At 32.4% G+C, this 24,690-nt stretch overlaps 1 protein-coding gene across 1 annotated transcript; it reads right to left on the bottom strand.

The window, feature by feature from the left end:
• Window positions 1-109: 109 nt before the first annotated feature.
• LOC123669925 (heparan-alpha-glucosaminide N-acetyltransferase) lies at window positions 110-24,489 on the bottom strand. Its single transcript, XM_045603442.1, has 10 exons — window positions 24,301-24,489; window positions 16,917-17,047; window positions 14,407-14,522; window positions 7,680-7,836; window positions 6,802-7,006; window positions 4,847-5,014; window positions 4,201-4,322; window positions 3,499-3,668; window positions 2,693-2,879; window positions 110-573 (listed from the first exon to the last, which is right to left on the bottom strand). The coding sequence occupies exons 1-10, from the start codon at window positions 24,487-24,489 to the stop codon at window positions 279-281; spliced, it is 1,740 nt and encodes a 579-aa protein (XP_045459398.1). The 3' UTR covers window positions 110-278.
• Between the last annotated feature and the right edge of the window lie 201 nt (window positions 24,490-24,690).

The raw sequence follows: 24,690 nt of genomic DNA, 5'->3' as shown, positions 1-24,690 counted from the left end.
TAAAAATAACTCTTTTAAATTGTAGTTTATTTTCTATACATAATAAAAATATTAATTTTATTTGACTGTATTATTACAAAATGTTATAGATATCTCCTTTAAAAAAATCGATATAAAATATCAAGTATCTACAGATACGTCGTATAAGGAATATTTTATACAGCTATAAATATAAACGACAACAGGCACGAACATAGCACCGCGAACAGATAAAAAAAAAGTATAACTTTCGAAAATTATTAAATGATAATTCCATTTTTAAACTGGCAACATTTTGCTCAGAGCGTAATAAATACTTTTTTCTTTGCCATAATATGGGCAATGATTACCCACAAGGCTGTTCCCCATACAGCTTCGATGAGTCGTACGGCATGCGTCCTCATGAATGGTACTCTCCAGTGGAACGGGAAGAGGTGAGCGCATACGGAGTGTCCTATGTATAGGGCGATGGCGTTGAGTCCGGGGGCTCGGAACGGCCCTCCGTCCCAAACACGCCAGGCATCCGTGAACGTGTAGCAGATACTTAATATCGCCAGCGACGCCGCTGATGTTACCAAAACGAATGACATAGACCTGAGCAAATGAATAAATATTTGTGTATTAAAATAGTATCGCTAAATCGTCATAAAAGTATTTTTATCATTAAAAAAGGCGAAAAGTAAGAACGTATTGCCGTATTGATTGATAGATTCAACCTGTAATATCCCACTGCTAGGCATAGATCTCTATATCCATGTAGGATAAGGGTCGGAGCTTAAGAGCCATTTCACAATTTTACGCTCTGCAAGTTTAGGTAAATTTGGTCGCATCGCGCGAGTCGTACGAGCCGCGCGATCTTTGTGCTAGTACGTATAGTGTGACAACCAAAAGACCATCGTGATCATTTTCTGATGTATAATAAAAATTATAACTATGGTATAAAATGTTTTTTACATAATTAATTTGTTAAAAATTTCAAGTATGTTATATAACAACAGTCAATAAATTTAAAATAAAATAAAAAAAATCAATTTTATGAAACAATTTTTTTAAATTGATTTCGTTTTTTTAGTTTACGAATGAATCTTATATTTACGATATGAATAAAAAGCATTTAATGACATCGACACCGACAAACATATTAATTAACAAATAACAAGACAAACAGATTGAAATGCCTATTTGTATTGATAGTGTGAGAAAAGAAAATTATATTATACATTTGTTTACAGAAATTATCATTATATTATTTTACAGTCATTTTCGTAATATGTTTATTTTATTTATATTTTATTATGAAAGTATCAAATGCGTTTTATCCGCTATAACAACAGGCGGTTGGCGCGTGTGAGCGAAAGAGACGACTGCGCAGAATTTGGCGTGGACCTTACCTCTAAGAGCGCTAGCGCTCGACTGATTTACCGGGCTTGATGCGTGGCAATATATACTATCTTTTTATTATTTAATATAAAATGTATTAAAAATAATTACATCTTTTAATTATTTTTTTTGTATTCCTTAATGATGTAAGTTTACTTTGATGAAGATAGTTCGTTAAAATTTCTTAGTTTTCTAAGAGAAATATCGCTTTTAAAATTGTACTTATTTGGAAAATATTCGTAACTTTAAATTTTTTTTATCGTTTAATAGAGATACAAATGGAATAAAAATCTATGATAGTGGACAACAAAATTATATTCCACATATTATGATATTTTTTTAAAATGGTTTCAACGTAGAGGTTATTGAAAAGTAGGACTTCAAAGTATACATTGCGACCGTTTATCCAGGGAGGAGGCTGATAAAAAGGTTAATAATTTTATACACATAATATAAATCAAAATTCTGATCTGACTATGGACTACAACAAAGGTTGCTCTATTATATTTCAAGAATATAAATTACATTATTGCATCCAACACTGAGATTAACGACGTCAAAATATTACAATTTCGCGGATTGTTACCGATTTTTGTGAAATGGCTCTTAAGTCACCACGCTGCTCTATCGCTGGTTGGCGGATATATTCTCTACTATGAGTATTGTTTTATTTTAATATTTTCTTTACATAAGTGGGAACATACAAACCACCAATTTTTTTAAAAACAAAAAGTAATCACGTTATACTCCTAATTAAAACTACAAAGTTGTAAAATAAAAATCGTAGCAGTTCCATTTTGATACAATAGTAAGAAATTGCTAATCAGTCTTTAGCTTCAAAAAGTATCTTAAGGCTCACTATTTGTTACTAAATTCGCCATGATTGTCTTTGCACCTTTGGACGACTTAAATATGTATAATTTGTTTATTGTATATATGAGTATATGTGTATGTGTGAATGTATGTAAGTTTGTAAGCATATGTATGTATGTATATATATATGTATAATTTTATGATCTATTGTGATGTATTCTAATTTCTATAACATTTATTTGTACACTTCCTAACCGCTTTTCTATGCGCTGTCCTATACCCAAAGGTTGTCTGGAAGAAATCGCTCTTTTAGCGATAAGCCCGCATTTGTACATCTTCCTCTAATTATACTACTTTTGTTCGTATCTTTTAATGGTGTGCAATAAAGAATATTATTATTATTATTATTAATTGATTTAGAAGACTATTCCATTGTGGAATAGGCTACTGGTATAGTCACCTTATTATTAATTGATTTAGAAGACTATTCCACTGTGGAATAGGCTACCGGTATACTCACCAAAGGTTCTTATTGATGGGAATCACGCCGTGCTCCCGCGAGAAGCCCGCGAGCAGAGCGCCCGCGAGCGCGAACACGAGCGCCCAGGCGAGCCAGCGCGACACGCGCGCCTTGTGGGAGCGCTGCAGCAGCACGGTGGCGCCCGCCTGCACGCCGAGTAGCGCTTGGACGGCTGACGTCAGACTGCCTACGAATGAGATTGTTCTTTGATTATAAATGTGGGAGCGCTGCAGCAGGACGGTGGCGCCCGCCTGCACGCCGAGGAGCGCTTGGACGGCTGACGTCAGGATGAGATTGTTCTTTGATTACTATATCGATGAGAACATTCTGTCATCTCAAACGTTCAATTTATAAACAAAATACAGGAACCTATAAGGCCATAAGCTGGATCTACCTTTTTTTTTTACGTGGGGAAAATCCATCATGGATACCCTCCAGCGCGGGGGCGCCAGAGGGTTATGTCAGACTCCTACTGACTAAAAGCCACCACGTGTTAGTAGTCATCCGCCTGAGTGGGGCGAGATGGGGTCGCGCTAGCATAATGGTAAGCTGTATCTACCTAACCTAACCACGCATCAAAAAATCCACTACAATACGAAAAACCCAAACAAACTTTTTCACTTTGTTGGAGCAGATTAATATGGTAAGATTAATATAGTGCAGATCCCACTATTAAAATGTTATATTTCTCTACCATATCTTTCATTCCTACTTCTCTATTCTTCTTTGGTATCTGTGATCGTACAACGCGTTTTGCCAAAAATTGTTTCTTTGACATACATTGACATTGTAAAATAATTATTTACCCAATAAGCCCTCCGGATCTGTGACTGGTCCTTCATATTCGTTCCTAGCGTCACTGTGCTGGAACATATGTGACTCTCCCAGGAGCAACCGATCAATGTACCCTGCTGCTCCACCACTGCAATTCGGTGCAATCCACTCGTCATGCTTACCACCTGGCCCGAGATATCCACTGGAAATTTATTAAAAAATAAATTAAAAAATAAAATTCAACCTTCTTTGTTTTATTTACTTTTAGTAATTATCTTAATAATATAGAGAAATTTTAGATGTCAGTTGTTGTCATATTAAACTAAAATAATAATTTACCTTGCCATATTTTTTATATCACGTGTATCAATAAGCACTAAATTTAAATTTTGTAGGAATTTTTCAAAGTATATTGGCGACTCCGATGTCGGAAGCAGCCAAGACAATTTATAGTTATTTTTTTTCTACGTAATATGTACGGTGTAGGCTGGATGAGGATTGCGGTAAACCGGGATGTCTGACGCAAACTTGGGGCGGTCTATGTCCAGCAGTGGACTGCAATAAGCTGAACCGATGATGATGAACTGACGATATTAAAATAGAAATTAAGAATAGAATATATAATGGGATTGTCGATTGTGATTAGAGCATTATAGGACTGACATGTTCAGCCTAGCTGTAAAAAGAGTTAACGCCAAAACCGGAAGGTAGGAAAATAAATTGTAACAACTTACGCCGGGCAATTAGGATCATGTATGATGAATGTGATAGCGCTGTGCACAGCTACCAGCACTCCCGCCAGCACCCAGCACCAGACACAGGATAACACGTCTTTCAGAGCCTGTCCGCAAGCTCCCTAAAATATGAACATTAATAAAGTACGATTTACATCGTAGTAAATTTGTTTGGAAAAAACGGCTAAATAGCCATATGTCATTGCCAATGCCCATTGCACCGCTGTGGGGTGGATATTTGTATTGGAGAGCTTGTTAAGCTGTTATCCCGATTGTTATCATATACACCTGATAGCGATCGCTATCCATAATAGGAATATATTTACCGTCAACCCGCAGCGGAGCAGCGTGGTGGATTAAGCTCTGAATCATGACAGTGACGTAGTTGTGGTGTACAACTACGTCACGGTCATAATATAATGATATAACAGAAGATATTTTTTTATAAAACCTGAAACAAGCTTTAAATGTTTTCTTTTCAAGCTTTAAATGTTTTATTTCGTAAATAATTTTTATTCACCTAAGTATTATAAGAAAATATTTTAAATAAAAGCTTTTTTTTTTCAATGAGAAACGAACACAAGTTTTTATTTCAATATTTCAAAAGTAAAGAGGGTATTATATAATTATTATTGGTAATAATTACCCTAGGCGGTGTGTAGTATTTAGGAGCGGTGATGGCATAAAAGCCCGCTGAGATGAGATAAGCTACAGCTAGCCTCTGGAGCACGCCGAATATCCGCAACTCACCCAACATATTGGACCCGTAGATCGTACTCAAAGATATACCGAGCAGGAACATAATTATTGAGCGCTGGAAACATTACAATAAAAAAATAACAAGAAATACTCTTCAATATTTTAAATCTGGTACAAATTAAATAAAAACTATCAAATATTTTGATCGATATGAAAATTGAGTTTTGCAGATTATTTACTGGAAATTGTTATCGTTATAACGAAGTTGAACTATTTAAAATCATTAAGCACTAATATTCAACACTCTGTAGACCCAAACTTTAAAAACTATATATCAAATGATATAGCGCTAATCCCTAATTCCTAATATGCTTATCCCTAATCTCTAATAATATGATAAATTTGAAGTTAAGTTTGTTTGTTACGCTTTTATCACGCGAAAACTACTTAACCGATCATCGTGAAACTTTGTATACATATTCTTGGAGGTATTAGAAGTAATGTAGGATACTTTATATTTAAAAAAAATCAACGTGAGCGAAGCCGCGGATAAAAGCTAGTATCTAATAATATAAAAACGAAAAACAGAAATTAAAATAAATCACGGCATAATACTTAATTGGTCATCGTGTTACAAATCTGTGTCGATGAGTCAATAATATCAATAAAAACATCTCATTTGTCAGGACACACCTGACCGTCACACTGAATGTAGCCAACCTCATTCAATCAAAACTAAACCAGGCCGAGGCTCATTTCTCTAATCACCGTACCATATTATACCTACGCAAACATTTTTTTCTCTACACTATACACTACATTGAAGAAAGTGACCACATAAATGTACCGACGCGAAGAACAAATAATGAAATGGATGAAAAGAGATACGATTTAAACACAGCGTAATCGACTACATGTATGTATGTGAGAGCGCACGCTTAGCACGCAAGGTAAGAATTTCACATGGAACGTAATGCAGTCTTGCAATATTTTTTAAATTTGTATCGAAAGCACGTTCGTGAGATATTGGATCATAACTGTGCATATTGCAGCAAAAGGAAGCTTTCGCAAGTCGAACTTTTTTGCAACGCTATCCCAAAAACGAGTAATGTATGTTTGTTCGAACGTATATGATAGTTATCTATATTTTTCTGTCTATATATATTTTTTTAATTGTGGACTTTCTAGTTGAACGTCAAATTTTCATTTCGCAAAAATATATGTTATTTAAAACACCAATTAAAATGCATTGTTTCTTTTGATCGTTTTAAAATTACTTGTATGTACAAGGTTAGGTTTTATGAAATCTTTACGAAAGAAACAGATAAAAATTATCATAATGACACTTTAAAATACTTAAAATTATACATTTTTTATCGATTTGATATGATAGTATTAAGATATTACGATTAGGCTCGTTGATCCCGCTCCAATGATGTTCCCACATCCATCATTAGCAGAGCTTATGTTAAAGTAAGTAATACTGGTTGTTAAAGGTCGGCCGACCCGTCTACCCTTATCGTAAACAAATGTAATATGTATAATGCTGTAACTCGCAGAACCAGTCTTCCCGAGGTTCTTGCCTCTTTGATGTTTATGTAATTTTAGCTGTCTCGCTCGCGGTAGGCCGTAGACCATTACCACATTTGATTTATTTATTACAAAATTTTCTCTCAAATTTTTTTAATTGTTTTCTATAAAATTATCGAATAATTGTGTGATAAATATATCGAATAAGTAAGAAACTAAGTTCAAAAAATATTGGCAGTTCATTTTTAAGTGAAATATATTTTTTTCTTTTTAAATAATGTCATTCACAATTTGAGAAAACAAGGTATAAATAATATGATTTTAACCGTCATAATATTTTAAAAAATCAGAACGCTTCAGAATACTACTTACCCTAATGATATGAAAAACGATTTTCCATCTCGGCACTCCCTTGGCAATGGCGCTTTTCACTGAGAGCGGTATGCAGACGCCCATGATCCAGAGAAAAGCGGGGAAGACGAGATCACCAGCAGCCAGGCCATTCCATGTCGCGTGCTCCAGCCACCAATACCCGCCGGCTCCATCGTTTACGAATATCATAAACACTATAGCCATCCTAGAATATATATATTTTTGGTTCCCTTAAGATTCTTGGCTAATTTTTTAATTTATATAAATAAAAATATGGTACTTATTATTAATTAGCGAACGTGTTGTTAGATAACAGCTTGACTAATTTGGCAAGTACTTATGTATTTTCAGGAATGGTCATGTAAACAATCTACTTTTTAATGCCAATGACTATTCTTTGGATAATGTCTGTCATTTCAGCTATGTGCATACATATTTATAACAGTTTAAAGAATTTAAAAGTACGACGCGTTGGCGCAGCGGTTACAGCACTGGCGGCTGGCGCTTGCGGTCGCGATTTCGATCCCCGCACATGACGAACATTTGTAAATATAAATAAATAAATAAATATCTACAGCATATACACACGGTCATCTGTTCCTAAAGTAAGCAACTTGATGCTTGTGTTATAGGTAACAGCCGATTGGTATAGTTAATTTTTTTTTCGTTAAATATACATATAAATAATACACATATAAATAAATATATATATTACACCCAGACTCGGGGTGGCAATCGAACCCTCAACCCCCGGAGCAGAAAGCAGGGTCACTACAAACTGCGCCAACGGGCCATATTTGTATTGGCCATATAAAAGTTTATTGTGTTATGAGTCGTTGAGTGTGAAGGATTCGTTCTTTATTTAAAAATACCCTTACCCTCTAAAAGTATCAAGAGCACGTAATCTCTGTTGAATGGCTAATTCCTTATCTCCATACCGAAGCTTAGCTGATCTCCTGACTCTTGATATTATGAGCCTTAATACACCGTAAAGAACCCATGCCGCTAATAATACTCCTAGTAGAAGGAGTAGAGCTGAAAGAAATATTTATGATAGGAAATAAACTATTATTAACGTTTCAATCATCAATATAAATTGGTGGAAAGTTTAGTAATTTAAGATTGTCGAGAAAGATTACTATGTTACTTATAATATTATTTATAATTACAAACAGAAAAGTTTTTAAAAGCTACGTAATAATTAAAATATATAGGTTAAAATACATTTGGACGATTTATCACTGAAGTGTCTTTGCGATTTTATCCGCATTCATATTACAGCTTAAAGCAGTTTGGTTAATATTATAGGAAAAAATGCTCCACTCTTATAAGCTTTTAAGGGATATTTTTTCACGTCCATAATATAACCATGTAACTATTATAATAGCCTAAAATCAATCTTAAATTTGTTAGACTATAAAACATAAAAGTAGAAACTCAGCCTTCCAAAATTTGGTTTTGGTGTTTGTTTGTCAAAAAGTTATAGTAATTTTCACCAAGTTTCATCAGGAAAATTATTTTAAAAAACTTTTCTAAAGTTAGCTGCTTTTGACTCGCAAGTTTTGAAGGGATCAAGAATCACGCAAGTAAAACTGCGTGACACATCTAAACCAAATAATAAAAAGTTTGAATTTTAATGTTAGTGCTAAAATTTTATTCATTGATAAAGACGATTTTGTCGTCTTTTGATCTTTTGGACTTCTTGTATATGATGTTGACATTCAAGTTTATCTCATTGATCCATGGCTCCACTTCAGACAAAAGATAAAAATATTTGTTCTTCAAGCAATAAATTACATCGAAAAAATAAAATACTAGTACTGACACAACTAGTTTTATGTTTATTTAACATTACATAAAACTTTTATATAACGATTAATATGGTACGCTATGGGTAGAGTGATAGGGATATCTTTGACAGATTAGGTTCGCCCTTGTCAACTTCGTTTGTAATCGAAATTTGTTAAATTGTTAAGTACAATTGGGGATATACAAATTATAAATATAATGAAATATGAAATCTGACTAGATTTCATCAGTTTTAAACTGCTTTTGTAATATAAGATCTTCTCTCTTACTATTTGGGACATAACCAAAATTGTTCATAAATGCGTTTAGTATTTCATTTTCTCTACCACTTCACGTACGCTAAATAAACAAAGATGGCAGCAAAGTGAAAACGAATACCCAATTACTTACAAGTAAAGTTGCAAAAGCTATGCTAAGCTATGCGATGAAAAACAAAATTAGGGATAAATAGATGTTTGGAAACATCGTCTCGGAAATTAAAGAACTTTTGAGAAACCCGTAGCTTTTCGATAATAAACATAATTTCTATAAAGTAATGTAAAAGTTTGTGTAAAGTTACTTGTAAAGTTTGTGCTGTGTAGCTACGGTAGTCTAGAATTTAGCCACCCCCTCTTTTCCCGTGGGTGCCGTAAGAGGCGACTAAGAGATAACAACGTTCCACTACTACCTTGGAACTATTAAAGCCGACCAATGGCGGGATAACTATCCTACAGCTGGCTTTTTGATGCACTGACCGAAGACGGGCAGTGGCATCTTTGGTGCGATATAGCCAGCTTTGCGGTCACCAATCCGCCTGCCCAGAGTGGTCACTATGGGCAAAACCCTGATGAGTTCAACTCATGCTAGTGCATATGCTACATGCATGCTATATGCTAGGACACCATACGTCAGCAATCATTAGAGTACTTTGTGAGATCATGAACACTTCATACTTGATAAGACAGATGAAAAAAACACTCTAAGATAATCTACCCGAAACAGATAAATTGCCTATTTATGACAAAACTGTTTATCGCTGTTACATTCCAAAAGTTTTTACCGTATGTGGCGCTTGTTTCACATCAATGTTACGTAATCTCATTTCATAGTTTCCTTAAAATGAAGTTATATATAGTTTTAAGTTTTTGTGTTGTGTTTGTAAGTAGTGCGGTACTTAGAGTTGATCCGCTAGTAATAATTAACCAAGGATTAGTGAGAGGCTTAAGATCAAGCGATGGCACTTACTCTTCTTTTTTGGGAATTCCTTACGCTCTTGTAGATCCTAATAATCCATTCGGCGTAAGTAAAATTACAATTTATCAAAACTCTTATTCTTTTGAATTATTAGGGACATATGGAATGTATAATTGATTAATTAATTATGAAAAAATCGTACTTGAATTAGTAATCGATACATTATTTATTTTCTTATTTCAGCCTTCACAACCAAGTCCAAGTTTTGATGTAGACGTATATAACGCATATTATGGCTTAATAAAATGTCCACAACTCGTACACGGAATTTCAAATAATGGAGTTGAAATATTGGATTGTCTTCGACTCAACGTCTACTCACCAACTATTGCGAGCTCTCAGAATCTTTTACCAGTTTTAGTATGGATTCATGGTGGTGACTTTGGGACTGGATATGCTGGTGAATATGTCCCAGAGCGATTAGTAAAACAAGGCATTATAGTAGTAACGATAAATTATCGCTTAGGACCTTATGGATTTCTGTGTCTTGATATACCGTCTGTGACTGGCAATCAAGGATTGAAAGATCAGTTTGATGCTTTAGTATGGGTTAGAAATAATATAAGATCATTTGGCGGTAACCCCAATGACATAACAATAGCTGGCCAAGGAGCTGGCGCGAGCTCATCTTTATTACATCTATTCTCAAGTAGAGATAAAGTTTACAGTAAAGTTATTGTACAAAGCGGTACTCCTCAAACTCTTGGCGCATTTGTCGAAGGAGATATCGATGCTGCAATAAAATTAGCCCTACATTTAGGCCTTAATACGACAGAAACGGAAGAAGCTCTAAGTTTTCTCTCACAACTGCCACATGAGGTCGTAACAGGTGCAGCTGTTGACTTGGAATTGTCATTAAAGCCATGCAGGGAGAGATCTTTCAGTGGTATCAGTAACTTCATTGAAACAGATCCATTATCAATGTCAAACGAGACCAAAGTGCAATATACACCAATATTAATTGGTAGAACTAGTAAAGAAATTTTGCAATTGATTAATACTTACGGCAATGATTATTTTACAAGTGATCCTTTTTATAATAAAATTAGAGATAATTTTAATTTAAACGAAAATCAATTAATGACAGCTTCTAATCTTGTGAAGCGTTTCTACATTGGAGATGAACCTATATCGGAGGAATTAGAGAACGTGTTAGAGAATTTCGAGTCTGACATCGTTTATAATCATCCTATAGAAAGAACGATAACCCAATTACTTGATGAAAACGCAGGCTCAGTATATGCATATGAATTTAGTTTTGTCGGAAATACGCAACAACAAAGCTCAACACATTCCGATGAACTAAGATACCTGTTTCACATGTTAAATAATTATGAAGAAAATAATGTGCAAAATCAGTTAATTTCGAATCGCATGGCGACATTATGGGCTAACTTCGTGAAATTCGGGTAAGGAAATAATTTTAAATTCGACATTCTTTTAAATATATTCTGACATTTACTTATAATATTCATCAAATTGCTTTTAAAGAAAATAAAGTTTCCCACTTTGATGAGTTATAGATCTATACGATATTTTATAACATATTTTACTCCTGAAAACGTTGCTTTCTAGTGATAAAAGACTTTTTAAATCGATCGAAAACGAACAAATGATTTAATTGTGAAACAGATTTAGTCCTGCAGTTTTGAGTTTTGCTTAATAAAAATATGTTGTTACAGAAACCCTACACCAGAAACAAATGAACTACTGCCGGTGACGTGGAGCCCGGTTACTGAGAATACCAGACCTTATCTCGTGATTGACTCAGATATCCGGCTCGAAAATAGAATAAACAACGATAGAATGGCTTTCTGGGATCTTTTCTACTCAACCTACGGACAATACAACAGATATTTAAGACAATGTAACATCTAATTGTATATATATATATATATATATATATATATATATATATATATATATATATATATATATATATATATATATTGGTTATTAACGCAAATTAAAGTGAATGAAGAAAATGAGCTTTTTAATTAAAAACACGAAATTTGATATGTTAGATCAAGGTTGAATATTTATCTTTCTCACAAAAACAACTAGAATAATTGAAAGCATCCTCTATTATCAGAAACATTCGCAATAAATGTGTACCACTTAAATCCATCGTATTCTGGGCCTAGCGGATGATGTTCATCAAATAATTTCAAGTCGATGTACAAAAGATTTAGGACGGCGAATGTACCTCCCTCTAACTGTAAGATATTTTGATGTTAATAAGATTATATGGAGGTTTCTTATTCGAAAGCTTAACAATTGACAATAAGCAGTTAAGATTGATCAGCATGATGCAAATGATATTGAATTTTCGAAGCGCACAATGATAAATGACGAACATTACAGCTTAGTATTATGTTTAATACAACGGAGGTAAGTTGGACATCAAGTATTAATTAAGCTAATTTGTAAATTACTGAAATTGATAAAAATAATGAATATACCCAGGATAAAAAGTTGAATTTAAAATAAATAACGATACTAATAAGACTATTTGATGCCTAGAAATGAATTAAGACTTTCACTTGATCTAATGTTAACTATTAGTCACGCCAGATTTCCACAATTTTCTCCGACCTTTAGTGCGTGACTTAAACAATTTATGTTTGATCATTTATAAACACACCTAGATGTTATCTGATTCGAGTTATCAAACATTTTTGAGAGGTGTTTCAATTGATTTCATAACGACACTCGGTTTGAATACTTTGACAGTAAAATTATTAGTGATGCCAATTATGATATGTTTTTCTAAATTATTTTCTTCGCGTATTTCTATCATAAATTACGTCTTTTATGACGATATTATTTTATCCTTTTTGAGTTATTATTTTACAATTTACAGATGTGATAGTTGTACATGGAATTTATCATTTTTGTTTTTCTTTTATTTATATTATCATCGAGTTTACTTATTTACATTTTAAAACCAAAAAAATAAACAAATTCTAAGTTCTCAAAGTATGTTTAAAACTCTACAGGAGGCAATAAATTAAAATAAAATAGACTTAGTAATGTTTTGTTGTAAGATATCGAACATGTTTTATAAATAACGGGAAACTGTTGTAAACATATCGATGAAAAGGGACTTATTTATGTACCAACGAGTTTGTATCGACAAAGGTCGACTATACTTATATTTAAACCTGTCGGTTTAAATTTGCATATGCAAGATTTTATGGCAAATTGACTGAACGAACTTGAATATATATAACTAAAAATAGTAGTGTTCAAGCAACATTCACATTATTTTAACATCGAAAAAAGTTACACTTACAATAAAAACGTCTTTATCTAAGAACATATTAATATATATTTTTAGGGTTGTTACCAATTGCAACGATTTTTTTAGTTTTAATGGCTGCCTTGTAATTTTATCGGCGCAAATCTTGATCCTCTTAGAATTTAGGAATAAAGAAGGATTTCCGTTTTTTTACAGTTCTACATAAAATTTTTATCAATTATTGAAGTATTTTTTTGATCAATGAATGGATTACAGACATTCCTTATCCATGTATTTATTTATACTAACTTTTGCATTTATTATGTTCGTAAGTACCTACTAAGTATTAGAAGAAATTATATATTTCGTACGTAAGTATATCGTTAACGTTATTAGGGTTATTATATTACTAATAATAATCGTAAGTGAAACGAAAATTTTTATTATTAAAATGTAATAAACTTATCACATTAGAAATTCTTTAAAAAGAAAGTTATTGTAATATTTCTAATCACTGTCAAGTTTAAACTGACGAGCGAGTAACCGAGCGATATATGTGAAGAAAAAAAGTGGAACAACAACGCTTCAGTAAAATCAATTGAGAAGCACACGTGACCGAAGATTCAAGATATTATATCTAAGTGTTAATACTATCAAAGCGAAAATAAGGACATCGGTTTATTATTGTTTCCGTGTCAAGGACGGCTTGAAAACGGAGCGGCGAAATTTATGTTATTTTGACATAAACGGACTTTTATTGTTGTTTAATATGCAAAGTTTGTTACTTTGACAGCTTTAAAATGCTTTTCTTGAAATTAAATTTGATGGTTGATTTATTTCAAATTGAATGACAAATACTTATTGGAGTTTTAATTTCGTTCTGCTGATGATTTTATAAGGTATTGTAATAAAAACACAGTTTATTTTATTAGTATCTATATAAATAAAATAAAATAAATAAATAAATGCATAAGTAGTATCAGCTATACATTTTAAATTATTTTTATTTTATTTACTAACATTATTTAAAAAGCTTTAAGCAACGTCTCAAGCAATGTTTTATGCCGCTAAATACCTACGTCGTAATCGTATAACAATCGTAATGTAAATGTTTATGCATAATTATAATGTATGTATTTTAATGTTGTATATACGTTTCCACTTTCAAAATTAAGCTTTATTTAGAATAATTATTGAGTAAGAGTATAGGTACTAAGCATTCCGAAAATACTCACCCCGCAATGGTGATAAGGTCTAATAATCATTTCTAGCGAAATAATATACATATACGCAATTTTAATGACAACAAAATTTATACTTACGCATATATATATCGACAGGCTCTTTGTCAGTGCGTATGTTACACCCATCGCCGGTCGCATTTAAAGTGTATACCCCAAACTCTCCTAAGTTTGGTCTTAATTGACACAGCAAGCCTCTGGAAAAATCATTTTATAAATAGCAAAAAATACTTTCGTCAAAGGGAAAAATTTTAGTCTATTCGCAACCTACTTTTTATCAAAAACCCAAGTAGCAACATTTGTAAATATCGAACATGTGACAGCTAGCACAACAGTCAATTACTTCTTACTACTTTACTTCTGCGCCAACGTGTCGTTAGCAAATAGTAGAGTTTTTTTTTTCTTTTTCTACTGCTACTATTTTACCAAATTTTAAGCCAGAGCATCGCGTTTTAGACTACAAATTTACTTAAAAGTTATGTATTTAATCGAATAATGGATAGCATTAAAATCTAAAACAATGCATTGAGTGTCTACCTCTGTTATAATATTAGTGAACGTGTATTGATAAGCGAAATATGATTCCCACGCAGCGGAAATCGCCATCAGTGACTTGAGGACTAATATCATCTTTAATCAAGGAAGCAATCGTTTGACCCAAGAACCTAAGAGCTGAGAAAACGACAAATTATAAATTATATTCTGTTGTTAATAACAATAGGCATTCATTTTTAACGTAATAAGCGAGAGATGGTAACTGATTACGTTTTGCATAATTTGCAACTCTAGAGAAGTCTTACCTTCTTATCCTTACCTCCTTCTCCCCTTACATTCTCTTGAATGTAGATAAGGGGAGAAGAAGGTAAGAATGGAGTAAGGGATAACTGTCAAGTATTGGCAATCGAGTACATATCAAAATAATATACCTACTATAAAACTATTTTATGTAAAATAAAATTTAAATAAAAATATGCCTATTTTTAAAGAATCAGCAAACAATCCATAAAATGTCAAGATTGTCATAAACAACTTATGATTTGATACGACATTCTGTTGATTTATTTAAGGTAAATTATAAAAAAAATAGTAAGCTTGTCATCATCATCATTACATCATTACAGCCTATACAGTCCACTGCTGGACATAGGCCTCCACAAGTTTACGCCAAAAATAACGTGAACTCATGTGTTTTACCCATAGTCACCACGCTGGGCAGGCGGGTTGGTGACCGCAGTACTGGCTTTGTCGCACCAAAGACGCTGCTGCCCGTCTTCGGCCTGTGTATTTCAAAGCCAGCAGTTGGATAGTTATCCCGCCATCGGTCGGCTTCTTAAGTTCCAAGATGGTTGTGGAACCTTGTTATCCCTTAGTCGCCTCTTACGACACCCACGGGAAGAGAGGGGGTGGCTAAATTCTTTAGTGCCGTAGCCACACAGCACGCAGTAGCTTGTCATACGCAATATTATTTTTTAAAGGCCGTACGTTGGCACACTCGTACACATTATTTATTAAACCAAGTTTTGATTTATTATGAAAGTTTTGCTAAATTCTTCGATTACAAATAAATAAGACTCAGTCTTCAATGTGATTCTTTATCGACAATATTAAACAGTAGAAAGTAGAGATTTTATCTCTGAAGTAAAATCAAGTCACGTTAACTATTCCATCAGAGTTTTGCAATTTCTTTTACCGCGTAAATATGTAAAGAAACGTGTGTTGCGTAATAAACTTATAAATGTCTTAGATTTACATGACTTTCTGACTAAAATATTGATCTAAATTTGTTAGTGTTGTACCACATTTAACAATACCGTTACAATATAATATTTTATTAATTTTATTTTAAAAATAATTTATTAAGATTAAGAGATAATACTCATTGTATAAGACAAGTTCCATCACATCATCATCACTTCAGCCCATCGCAGTCCACTGCTGGACATAGGCCTCTACAAGTTCGCATCAAAAATGGTCTGAACTCATATATGTCGCTCATAGTCGCCACGCTGAGCAGGCGGATTGGTGACCGCAGGGCTGTCTTTGTCGCATCAAAGACGCTGCTGCCCGTCTTCGACCTGTGTATTTCAGAGCCAGCAGTTGGATGGCTATCCCGCCATCGGTCGGCTTTTTAAGTTCCGAGGTGGTAGTGGAACTGTGTTATCCCTTAGTCGCCTCCTACGACACCCACGGGAAGAGAGGAGGTGGCTATATTCTTTACTGCCGTAACCACACAGCGGAAGTATGAGACAAGTTACTTCGTTCAAATGTATATGTATAATAGATTTATCGTGGTCTGGGCACACAGGAGTAAATCCTGCTAAGGGCCATTGAATGGGAGACATTTATTTATTATTATTATGCATCAATATGTATCATAATATCACAACAGCTTTCAAGAGTTTTTCAATACCTACATCATATTTATATCTACTATTAAAGCCCAAATAGTGTTGGGAATTTAGGAATAATCGTAGAGAGGGTTATTGAGAGTACCTATGACATTAAAAAATGAGCTAATACATCAATTATTCCTTTGGTAGGTACTCTAGATTGAAGACTAGATTATATTACAAATGTAAAAAAAAACTTACGAAGTGTTCCTAACACTTGTGTAGTTCTCCGTGGCGTCTGCGTACACTCGCCAGGTCGTCCGACGCGCAGTGTTCACAACCCACCAGCTCGCTGACTCCGGGGACAGATTCTTTTGCAACTCGAATGGGCACTAAAATACGTTATAAAAGAGAAGATAGGCATCAAATTTAAATTTAATATTAATATAATCTATGCGAAACATGACCTATAACAATCATCCAAGTATGCAGATATTTGATGGTAAGCTGAATAATTTAAATTATTATTATTTTTTCGTTACAAAAAAGATAAGATTATGTTGAATAAAATTTTTCAAAGCAAAAACAGAACGTGTACTTCATATACAAAAAAGGATTATCGGAAGTAACAGAGTTCACCATTTATCCATAATGGTCTACAGCTAAGTCAAAGCTATTGTCTATAACATCTCGCAATGACTGTTTAATCGTCTTATTATGCGGCTTCACATTTGAACTATCTGAAGAAAGGTGAACTTACATAACGGGCCACGAAATGTTAAAACGATGTAGGTATTCTAGAATCTCAATAATTATTACATAACTTTTAGAGGCATTTATTTGTATTATATGAAGAGTCTTTTGTAATTATTTAATAACCTTCATCTTTATTTATAACATGCATGGAACGCATTTACGAACTTTGTAGTAAAAAAACTATGAATTTAAATGTTTTGTAAAAATGTTCCTTAACAGCATTATAGCATCGATCTGTCTTTTTATCTTGATGTATTTTATGAGATATATCTAGGTATTCGGATATATTTTTTATTACTTGATATTTCTCGTACGATAACGGTAAGTGTACCTACGACTAAAGTTGGCTCAAATCAAATCTAAATTGATTTCCGTGTACTTAGGATACTTAACAAAAATGATTCGAAATGTACAGTTTGCTGAAAAGAACCGATAAGGAACTCAAATTACTACTATTTTAAATATTGAACTGATAAAAGTTTAATTCTTGTAAATATCAATAGATGCTTATAACAATAATGTGTATTTATGACGATAATATCGCATTGCTCTTAAGAGTTGTAGCATAACGTGTACAGCCTAAATCCTATCCTAAATTAACGGGCCATTTATAATAAAGCGTGTTTCCAATAACATTAGTGTATAGTACTAAAAATTAACGAGTTTAAATAAACTACAACTTTAGCTACCTGGCAACTTTAGAAGAACTTTGACTAAAATATATAGGCTTATAATAATTATAGATTAGTAATTAATTAAATTAGTTACTACATTAATATTTATCTGCATAAAATTAATGTTTTTATTTTACTTTTAAAATTAGTCATGAATCTTAACTAAATGTCCGTGTACATTATTACAATAAATAATAATCAGTAACACTAGTTACAAATAGGTATACACAATTCAAATTTGTTACAATCCAAAAACACCTGTTATGGTAAAATGTATGTATAACATGCGTGTTAATAACTTTTATGCGATTGTTCTCGTTTAAGAGAAATTATTCTTTTACGCGTTACCGAGACATGCGGTCGCTTTAGTGATGAAATGGGCGAATAACTGTTACAGTAAACTATTACACGCACGCCAAATAATAGCGGTGTATACCTACAAAGTGGAACGAAATATGTTGTCTTTTTTAAACTACATTGTGGCTGCAAGATCGAGTATTAAGAGTATGCATTACAGTACTTAATACTAAAAAAAACCGTGGTGTCGTGGGACACCAGATAGAAACGAAATTCTTATTATAAATTATTAATTTCAAGTTCCATTCGAGGTATAAAGAAAACAATGATTCGGGGATAAATTCGTTATTATGATTTTCTTTTTCTATAAAAATAAAACAAAAACCTGCTTAACAAAATTATCTTAACACCTTTATTTTTACAATTATTTAGAATATATAATAATAATAGCAAACTGCAATAATAATAACAATCATCACATATACTATATATTAGACACCGTATAGCCATCATACATAGACTATACATAAAAATCTTACGCTTTTTTAACGTCACGGACGTCTTTTTTGCCGGCTAAGGTACCTAACCCTTAAAATATGTTATTGATATACACTGCTATAATATTAAACTCCTTCTTACGCCTTTTTAAAAAGCAGACGTTAACTTTTGTATGGTTAAATTTTTTACTATTATTTTACAATTACCAGCGAAAGAGATTTGTATTATTTTAAAGAAAATGAATGTAAAACAAAAGCATTGTTATATAGTTACATACTACAGCATTGTTAATAAAACTGATTATTATATGATTACTATGAGTAATTATATTGTTTAATTATTACAAATTCATTTTAAAAATGTTATTTGCGAAATGGATCTACAATCAACAAAACAATAAATCTAATTTAACGATTATACTTTACGCTCATTAAAATACAATTTACTGTAACTAAGATATGAATCTTGACAAAGCTATCAGGTATTGTTATAGTTATGGAGATTATATTTAATTAATTATTCCATATTTATATTTTAATATGTTCCGAATTAGTGATATCCTTTGTCTGTATTCATCCAGATTTGTGCCGATTTTGAGGGCTATTTGGGAGCAATCCGAGAGTATTTTTTATTAATTTTTATGCTGAACTGTCTCTATATAAATTTGTTGTAAATTATTATCCTCTTAAATCATCTCATTGGCCTCCATAACATTTTATTTAAGCGTTATTAATATACGCGGTTTTAGTTTTGGCCCAGCTTTAGTATTGAAATTAATAGGAACTAAGTAAATAGGTACAATGAGTAAGAATTTTCCCAGACAAAACGGAAATCCCGAACTCAGTGCAGTACACACAGTACGTCAATATCCGTCAATACTTCGGCTAGGGGTTATACCTACACCATTCTATAAAACATTTGTAAAATACAATAGGCACACGCATTATATGCAAATTATTTTCCCATAATTAAGTATGCAAATATAATAATTTATGTTAATAGAAATAAAAATATAAAATATTTTATAATAATTGTGTTTGCTCGCAAACGAAAAAAAGATAATTGTGTTTGCTCGCAAACGAAAAAAAAACCGACTTCAATTACATCGACAAGTAATACAACGTAGATCGACGAAAAAATAGTCAAGCAACTACGCGTTATCAAAGATTACTCAAAAAGTAGTTATCAGATCTCGATAAAAATTATATGTGACCACATGATAAACATCAGCTTTCGATTAAATTAAAAATTATCAAAATCGGTACACCCAGTAAAAAGTTATTGCGGATTTTCGAGAGTTCCCCTAGATTTCTCTGGGATCCCATCATCAGATCCTCGTTTCCTTATCACGGTACCAAACTAGGGATATCCCCTTTCCAACAAAAAAAGAATTATCAAAATCGGTACATCCAGTAAAAAGTTATGCGGTATAATACAACGTAGGTCGGCGAAAAAAGCGTCAAGTAAAAACGCATTATTAGATATAACTCGAAAAGTAGTTGTTAGATCTCAAATAAATTTAAATGGGACCAATTGGCACACACCACCTTTCGATTAAAACAAAATTTGTCGAAATCGGTCTACCCAGTCAAAAGTTCTGATGTAACATACATAAAAAAAAAAAAAAAAAAAAAATACAGTCGAATTGAGAACCTCCTCCTTTTTTGGAAGTCGGTTAAAAACCGAATTCAATTACCTACATCGACAAAAAATACAACGTAAGTAGACGAAAAATATTAACAAAAGCACTAGTCGTCACTACGATTTTCGAGGGTTTAATCAGAGCCTCATTTTCTTATCATGGTACCACACTTGGGATTCCTTTCCAACAAAAAAAGAATCATCAAAATCGGTTCATAAACGACAAAATTATCCCCGAAAATATATTAATATATATACGGTCGAATTGAGTAACCTCCTCCTTTTTTGAAGTCGGTTAAAAAGAGACTACGAAAATAATTGTAACCTATTTTTATTTATTTGTTTTTGAGTAATATTAAACAGTAACAGTGACCTTTAAACTACTTTCAAATAAACACTTTCGTATTTCGAACTTAATTACATAGTAACGTATAAAACATATAAGTAATATAAAAATAATAATTAGATATTTATTAATGTGTTCAGATAACGTCAATCAATGTGCATTATTTTAACCTTTAACCGGCTTTCAAAAGCAAACACGCGTAAAGCAGGATGTTTCGTGAAATCTCTTACAAAAACATAATTACAGAACAATTTGCACCATTTAGAGGATGCTATAAATCATTAGGATTCCAATATGAAATAATACTCAATCTTACAATTTGTTATATTATGTTGTTTTATTATTTTCGTCTATTTACAAGTCTATATAAATAAAAATTTATGTTGCTAAGCGCGTAACTCGAAAATGGCTCGAACAACTCGGCTAAGTTACTTTTTGTACTTTCCGAAGGTTTTAATACAAAAAAAAAAAAGAATTAAAAAAAAAGATTGTTACTATTAACTTTTGACAAAACGAAGTCTTTCCGGGCAGCTAGTAAATGATAAATAGGTATGTTTAACGTTCTTATACATTCGTCTATTTATAAATCAGACAACATTATGCTAATATTTCATTTATAGGATGTTTTTTACGGTAAATGTATATCCATAATCCTAGAACAGAAAGAAGGGTCATTAGCAACTGCACCAATGAAACAGACATAAAATATTATATTAGCCAATATTTATTTCCATTAAATAGCCCTCTTACATATTTTACCGCTATGAAGGTATAACACATATTTTCGATATAAGATGTACATACATAATTATGTTGTAATGATAATGTATATCTGTGTTCTACTGGGCAGTCATGTCGGAAAAATCGCAGTTCTTTACTGTTTACTACAGTTTGAAGTGTAGTCTAAGAATTTTTCCGAAAAATACAGCCAACGTTCTCCTTCTAATTCTCACAATGTTTTTATTCAACCACCGGGGTTTAGATATAAATAAAATTTTGTACTTAAATGTCTATGTTGTAGCCAGCCTAGAGTTTAATTCACAACGTGTAATAGCCACTTGAACATCTGTCCATCTAGACTAGACTGCTCACAGCTATGTACTTGAAATAAAAACAATAATTTTTCTGCTTAGCTCTTAATAACAAAAGTTAATAATGTGTTAATTTACAAAATAAAATAATAATTATGACATGAATGGTATTATACGAATAGTTATATTATACGTATAGTTAGTAGAGAGATAGCGTGATTAAAACCGCTTTTACCGAGACGAACCGAGATAGAGCACATTTTTTTTATGTCCTGCCGGTAAATGGGCAGAAAAAGAATGAGATGAAAGTCTATCTGATATAGCTACGATATGTTAGAACACGATTGCAGGAGGCTTTATACAAAAAAAAAAAAAAGATTAGGTAGGTACCTACGCATAGTTTTAGGACGTCAACGAGCTACTTTTCTGGTTTATTATATTAGATAACAAAATTTTAAGCAATTACTTATTGGTTTAAGGACATTTGTTGAAATAAAAAAGTCAAAAAAGTTTTTGTATTTCACCTCAAATTGAGAATTTTAATTTTTTACAACATAATTTAAACAGCGACACTCGCGCCACTGAAACAAATCTTTTGATAAAAAGTTTATTTCAGTTAGTTTGAATGATGAGTTACACACAAACATATCTACCTAACATGACCATAAAGACAATATAGTATACTAAGGAACTGTTTCACCAGTTATCGAAAACGCCATTTGACGGATGACGATAAACATTAAACAACCGTTAAAAGTTTTTGATGTATTAATCTGTTTCACCTGAATTTCATTATATCTATAAGATATTTCTATTCGTAAACGTAAATCTAAAATTTATCGTTTATTAACTGAGATGAAACAGGTCTTAATGGCCTAGTCTAAGTCCTTCTGTTGAAGTGTAACGGTAACTTATTTTCAGAAAACTATAACTTTATCCGCAAGTGGCGAAACTGGCCCTAAGTTATTTATTGATTAGGTGTCTGTTTTCACATTTGCGGACCGTTTACATGAACTAATGCCTACGTATGCGTACAATTGTAACTATTGTTTACTTATGTAAACGAGACTTATACTAACTTATATTTATATTTCAATTGTGTAAACGACTGAATTTTAAATAGAATTTGAAATAAGACTTCGGTACGATCGAGACGGACAGAATTTAATGTAAAATACTTAGTCTAGGATTGACAGTCTGTTTAGGGAAAGGTTATAAGGTTAAAGAATTTAATGCTTTGACCCAAAGCAATGAACTTGTCATCTTATAAGTTGTCGTTGAGAAATCGTGTCTGTCTTCTAGTTCTATATCGTTTTATTAAGTCCTCGCACATCACTAGGTAAGAAGTGACGTTTTAAAAAATATTGCGTGTGTCGGACTAATTCAAATTAAATCAGTTAACGTTTACTCTAAATGTATTTGTAATATTATAACTATAAGTTACAGAATAAGATTGGAGATATGTTTGTTAAATTGTTTATTGATTTATAGTTAACACTAGATCTTTTTTAAAACAGATTAGTATTTCAGTGTAGCAAGGAGTAGGTGATTTTTTTATATAAAAAGGCACAAACGAATAGGCAGGACCACCAGGAGCGCATAGGAGACAACATTAGGGAAGTTGCTGGTGCCTTGTCGGCCTTTAGGGAAGATAAGACTAAGGCCAATCATTTTTTTTGAATACATTAGCTTATTTATTACTAACTCAACAATTAATATAAATTTGTATCTTCGCCAAAGAATAATATTATATAACTAAAGCGTAAAAATATTTTTAATTACATTTTAAATTTGTAATAAGAAATACGCATTATAATTTATATTAAAAATTTAATAAAAGTTTATGATTACATTCGTGTTCACATGAAAATCGAATAAATAGGTATTAATTGTTAATTTTTAATTATGTTCTTAAAAATCCTTTTTTTAAACGTTTAAGCAATAAATGTGATGAGAAAAATTACAAGAAAACCGTTAGGAAATAACTCAAAAAGTTTTTTAAAAAAGGTTTTCAAACAAAGATAATAATTATATGTTTTTATGTGACAAATATAGGGGTCAAATCGATTCAAGTGCTGATAATGATTTTAAATCCAATACAAGTTCGCAAATAAAGATAACGACAGATCAATGGTTCTTAACGTAAATACTCAAAATAGTTGTACTAATGAATTTAATTTTTCTATTTAAAATTACTAAGTATAATGTGCTTGAGGCCCTGACCTTGTCAATAAAGTAATTAGTAAAAGTTAGAGTATGTAGAGAAGGCTCGAAAAATATTCTGTTTCAAACGTATTTAAGCGGTTAAGAACACACTTTGATTAAACTAATAAAATCTAATATCTTCAAATATTCAAAATATCATATTTCAAAGTTATAAAAACAAATACTTCTTGACTTACTCTGAAACAGTCATCTGATACCGCGTAAACTCCAACGTCCCTATCAGTTACACCGACAACGTACGCTTGGTCCATCTTCAGAGCGCTCATATTGAGACCCTGGTACTCGTCCACACCAGGGTCTTCGAGCCATGATCTCATCACATCACGGATCCACATCCAAGCATCATTATCTACTGTTTCATTCATTTTGTTGTAAACAAAATATTAATGTTATTAAAAAGTCTAAAAACAGCGCAGAACGATTACTATTTTTCGTAACGTAATAGCAATCATCGTTATAGAGATATCGAAGAGTATGATTTCACGATTTCTGCCGGCGTCTTAGCGACAGGAGTTGCGGACTTACACTGCCGGTAAAACCAGTGTTCGCGTCTCGCGCTCGACCAC

Source organism: Melitaea cinxia, chromosome 4 (genome assembly GCF_905220565.1).
Source record: "Melitaea cinxia chromosome 4, ilMelCinx1.1, whole genome shotgun sequence".
Lineage (NCBI taxonomy): Eukaryota > Metazoa > Arthropoda > Insecta > Lepidoptera > Nymphalidae > Melitaea > Melitaea cinxia.
Note: the sequence above shows the minus strand (reverse complement) of the source record. Positions and strands in the feature narration are given on the sequence as shown.

Coding starts and splice junctions, on each gene's coding strand:
- LOC123669925 (XM_045603442.1), bottom strand. CDS start 24,489: ATGAATGAAACAGTAGATAATGATGCTTGGATGTGGATCCGTGATGTG. Junction 14,523..16,916: donor ACAAGTGTTAGGAACACTTC/GTAAGTTTTTTT, acceptor TGATTTTTCCAG/AGGCTTGCTGTGTCAATTAA. Junction 2,880..3,498: donor AGATCCGGAGGGCTTATTGG/GTAAATAATTAT, acceptor TCTCATTCGTAG/GCAGTCTGACGTCAGCCGTC.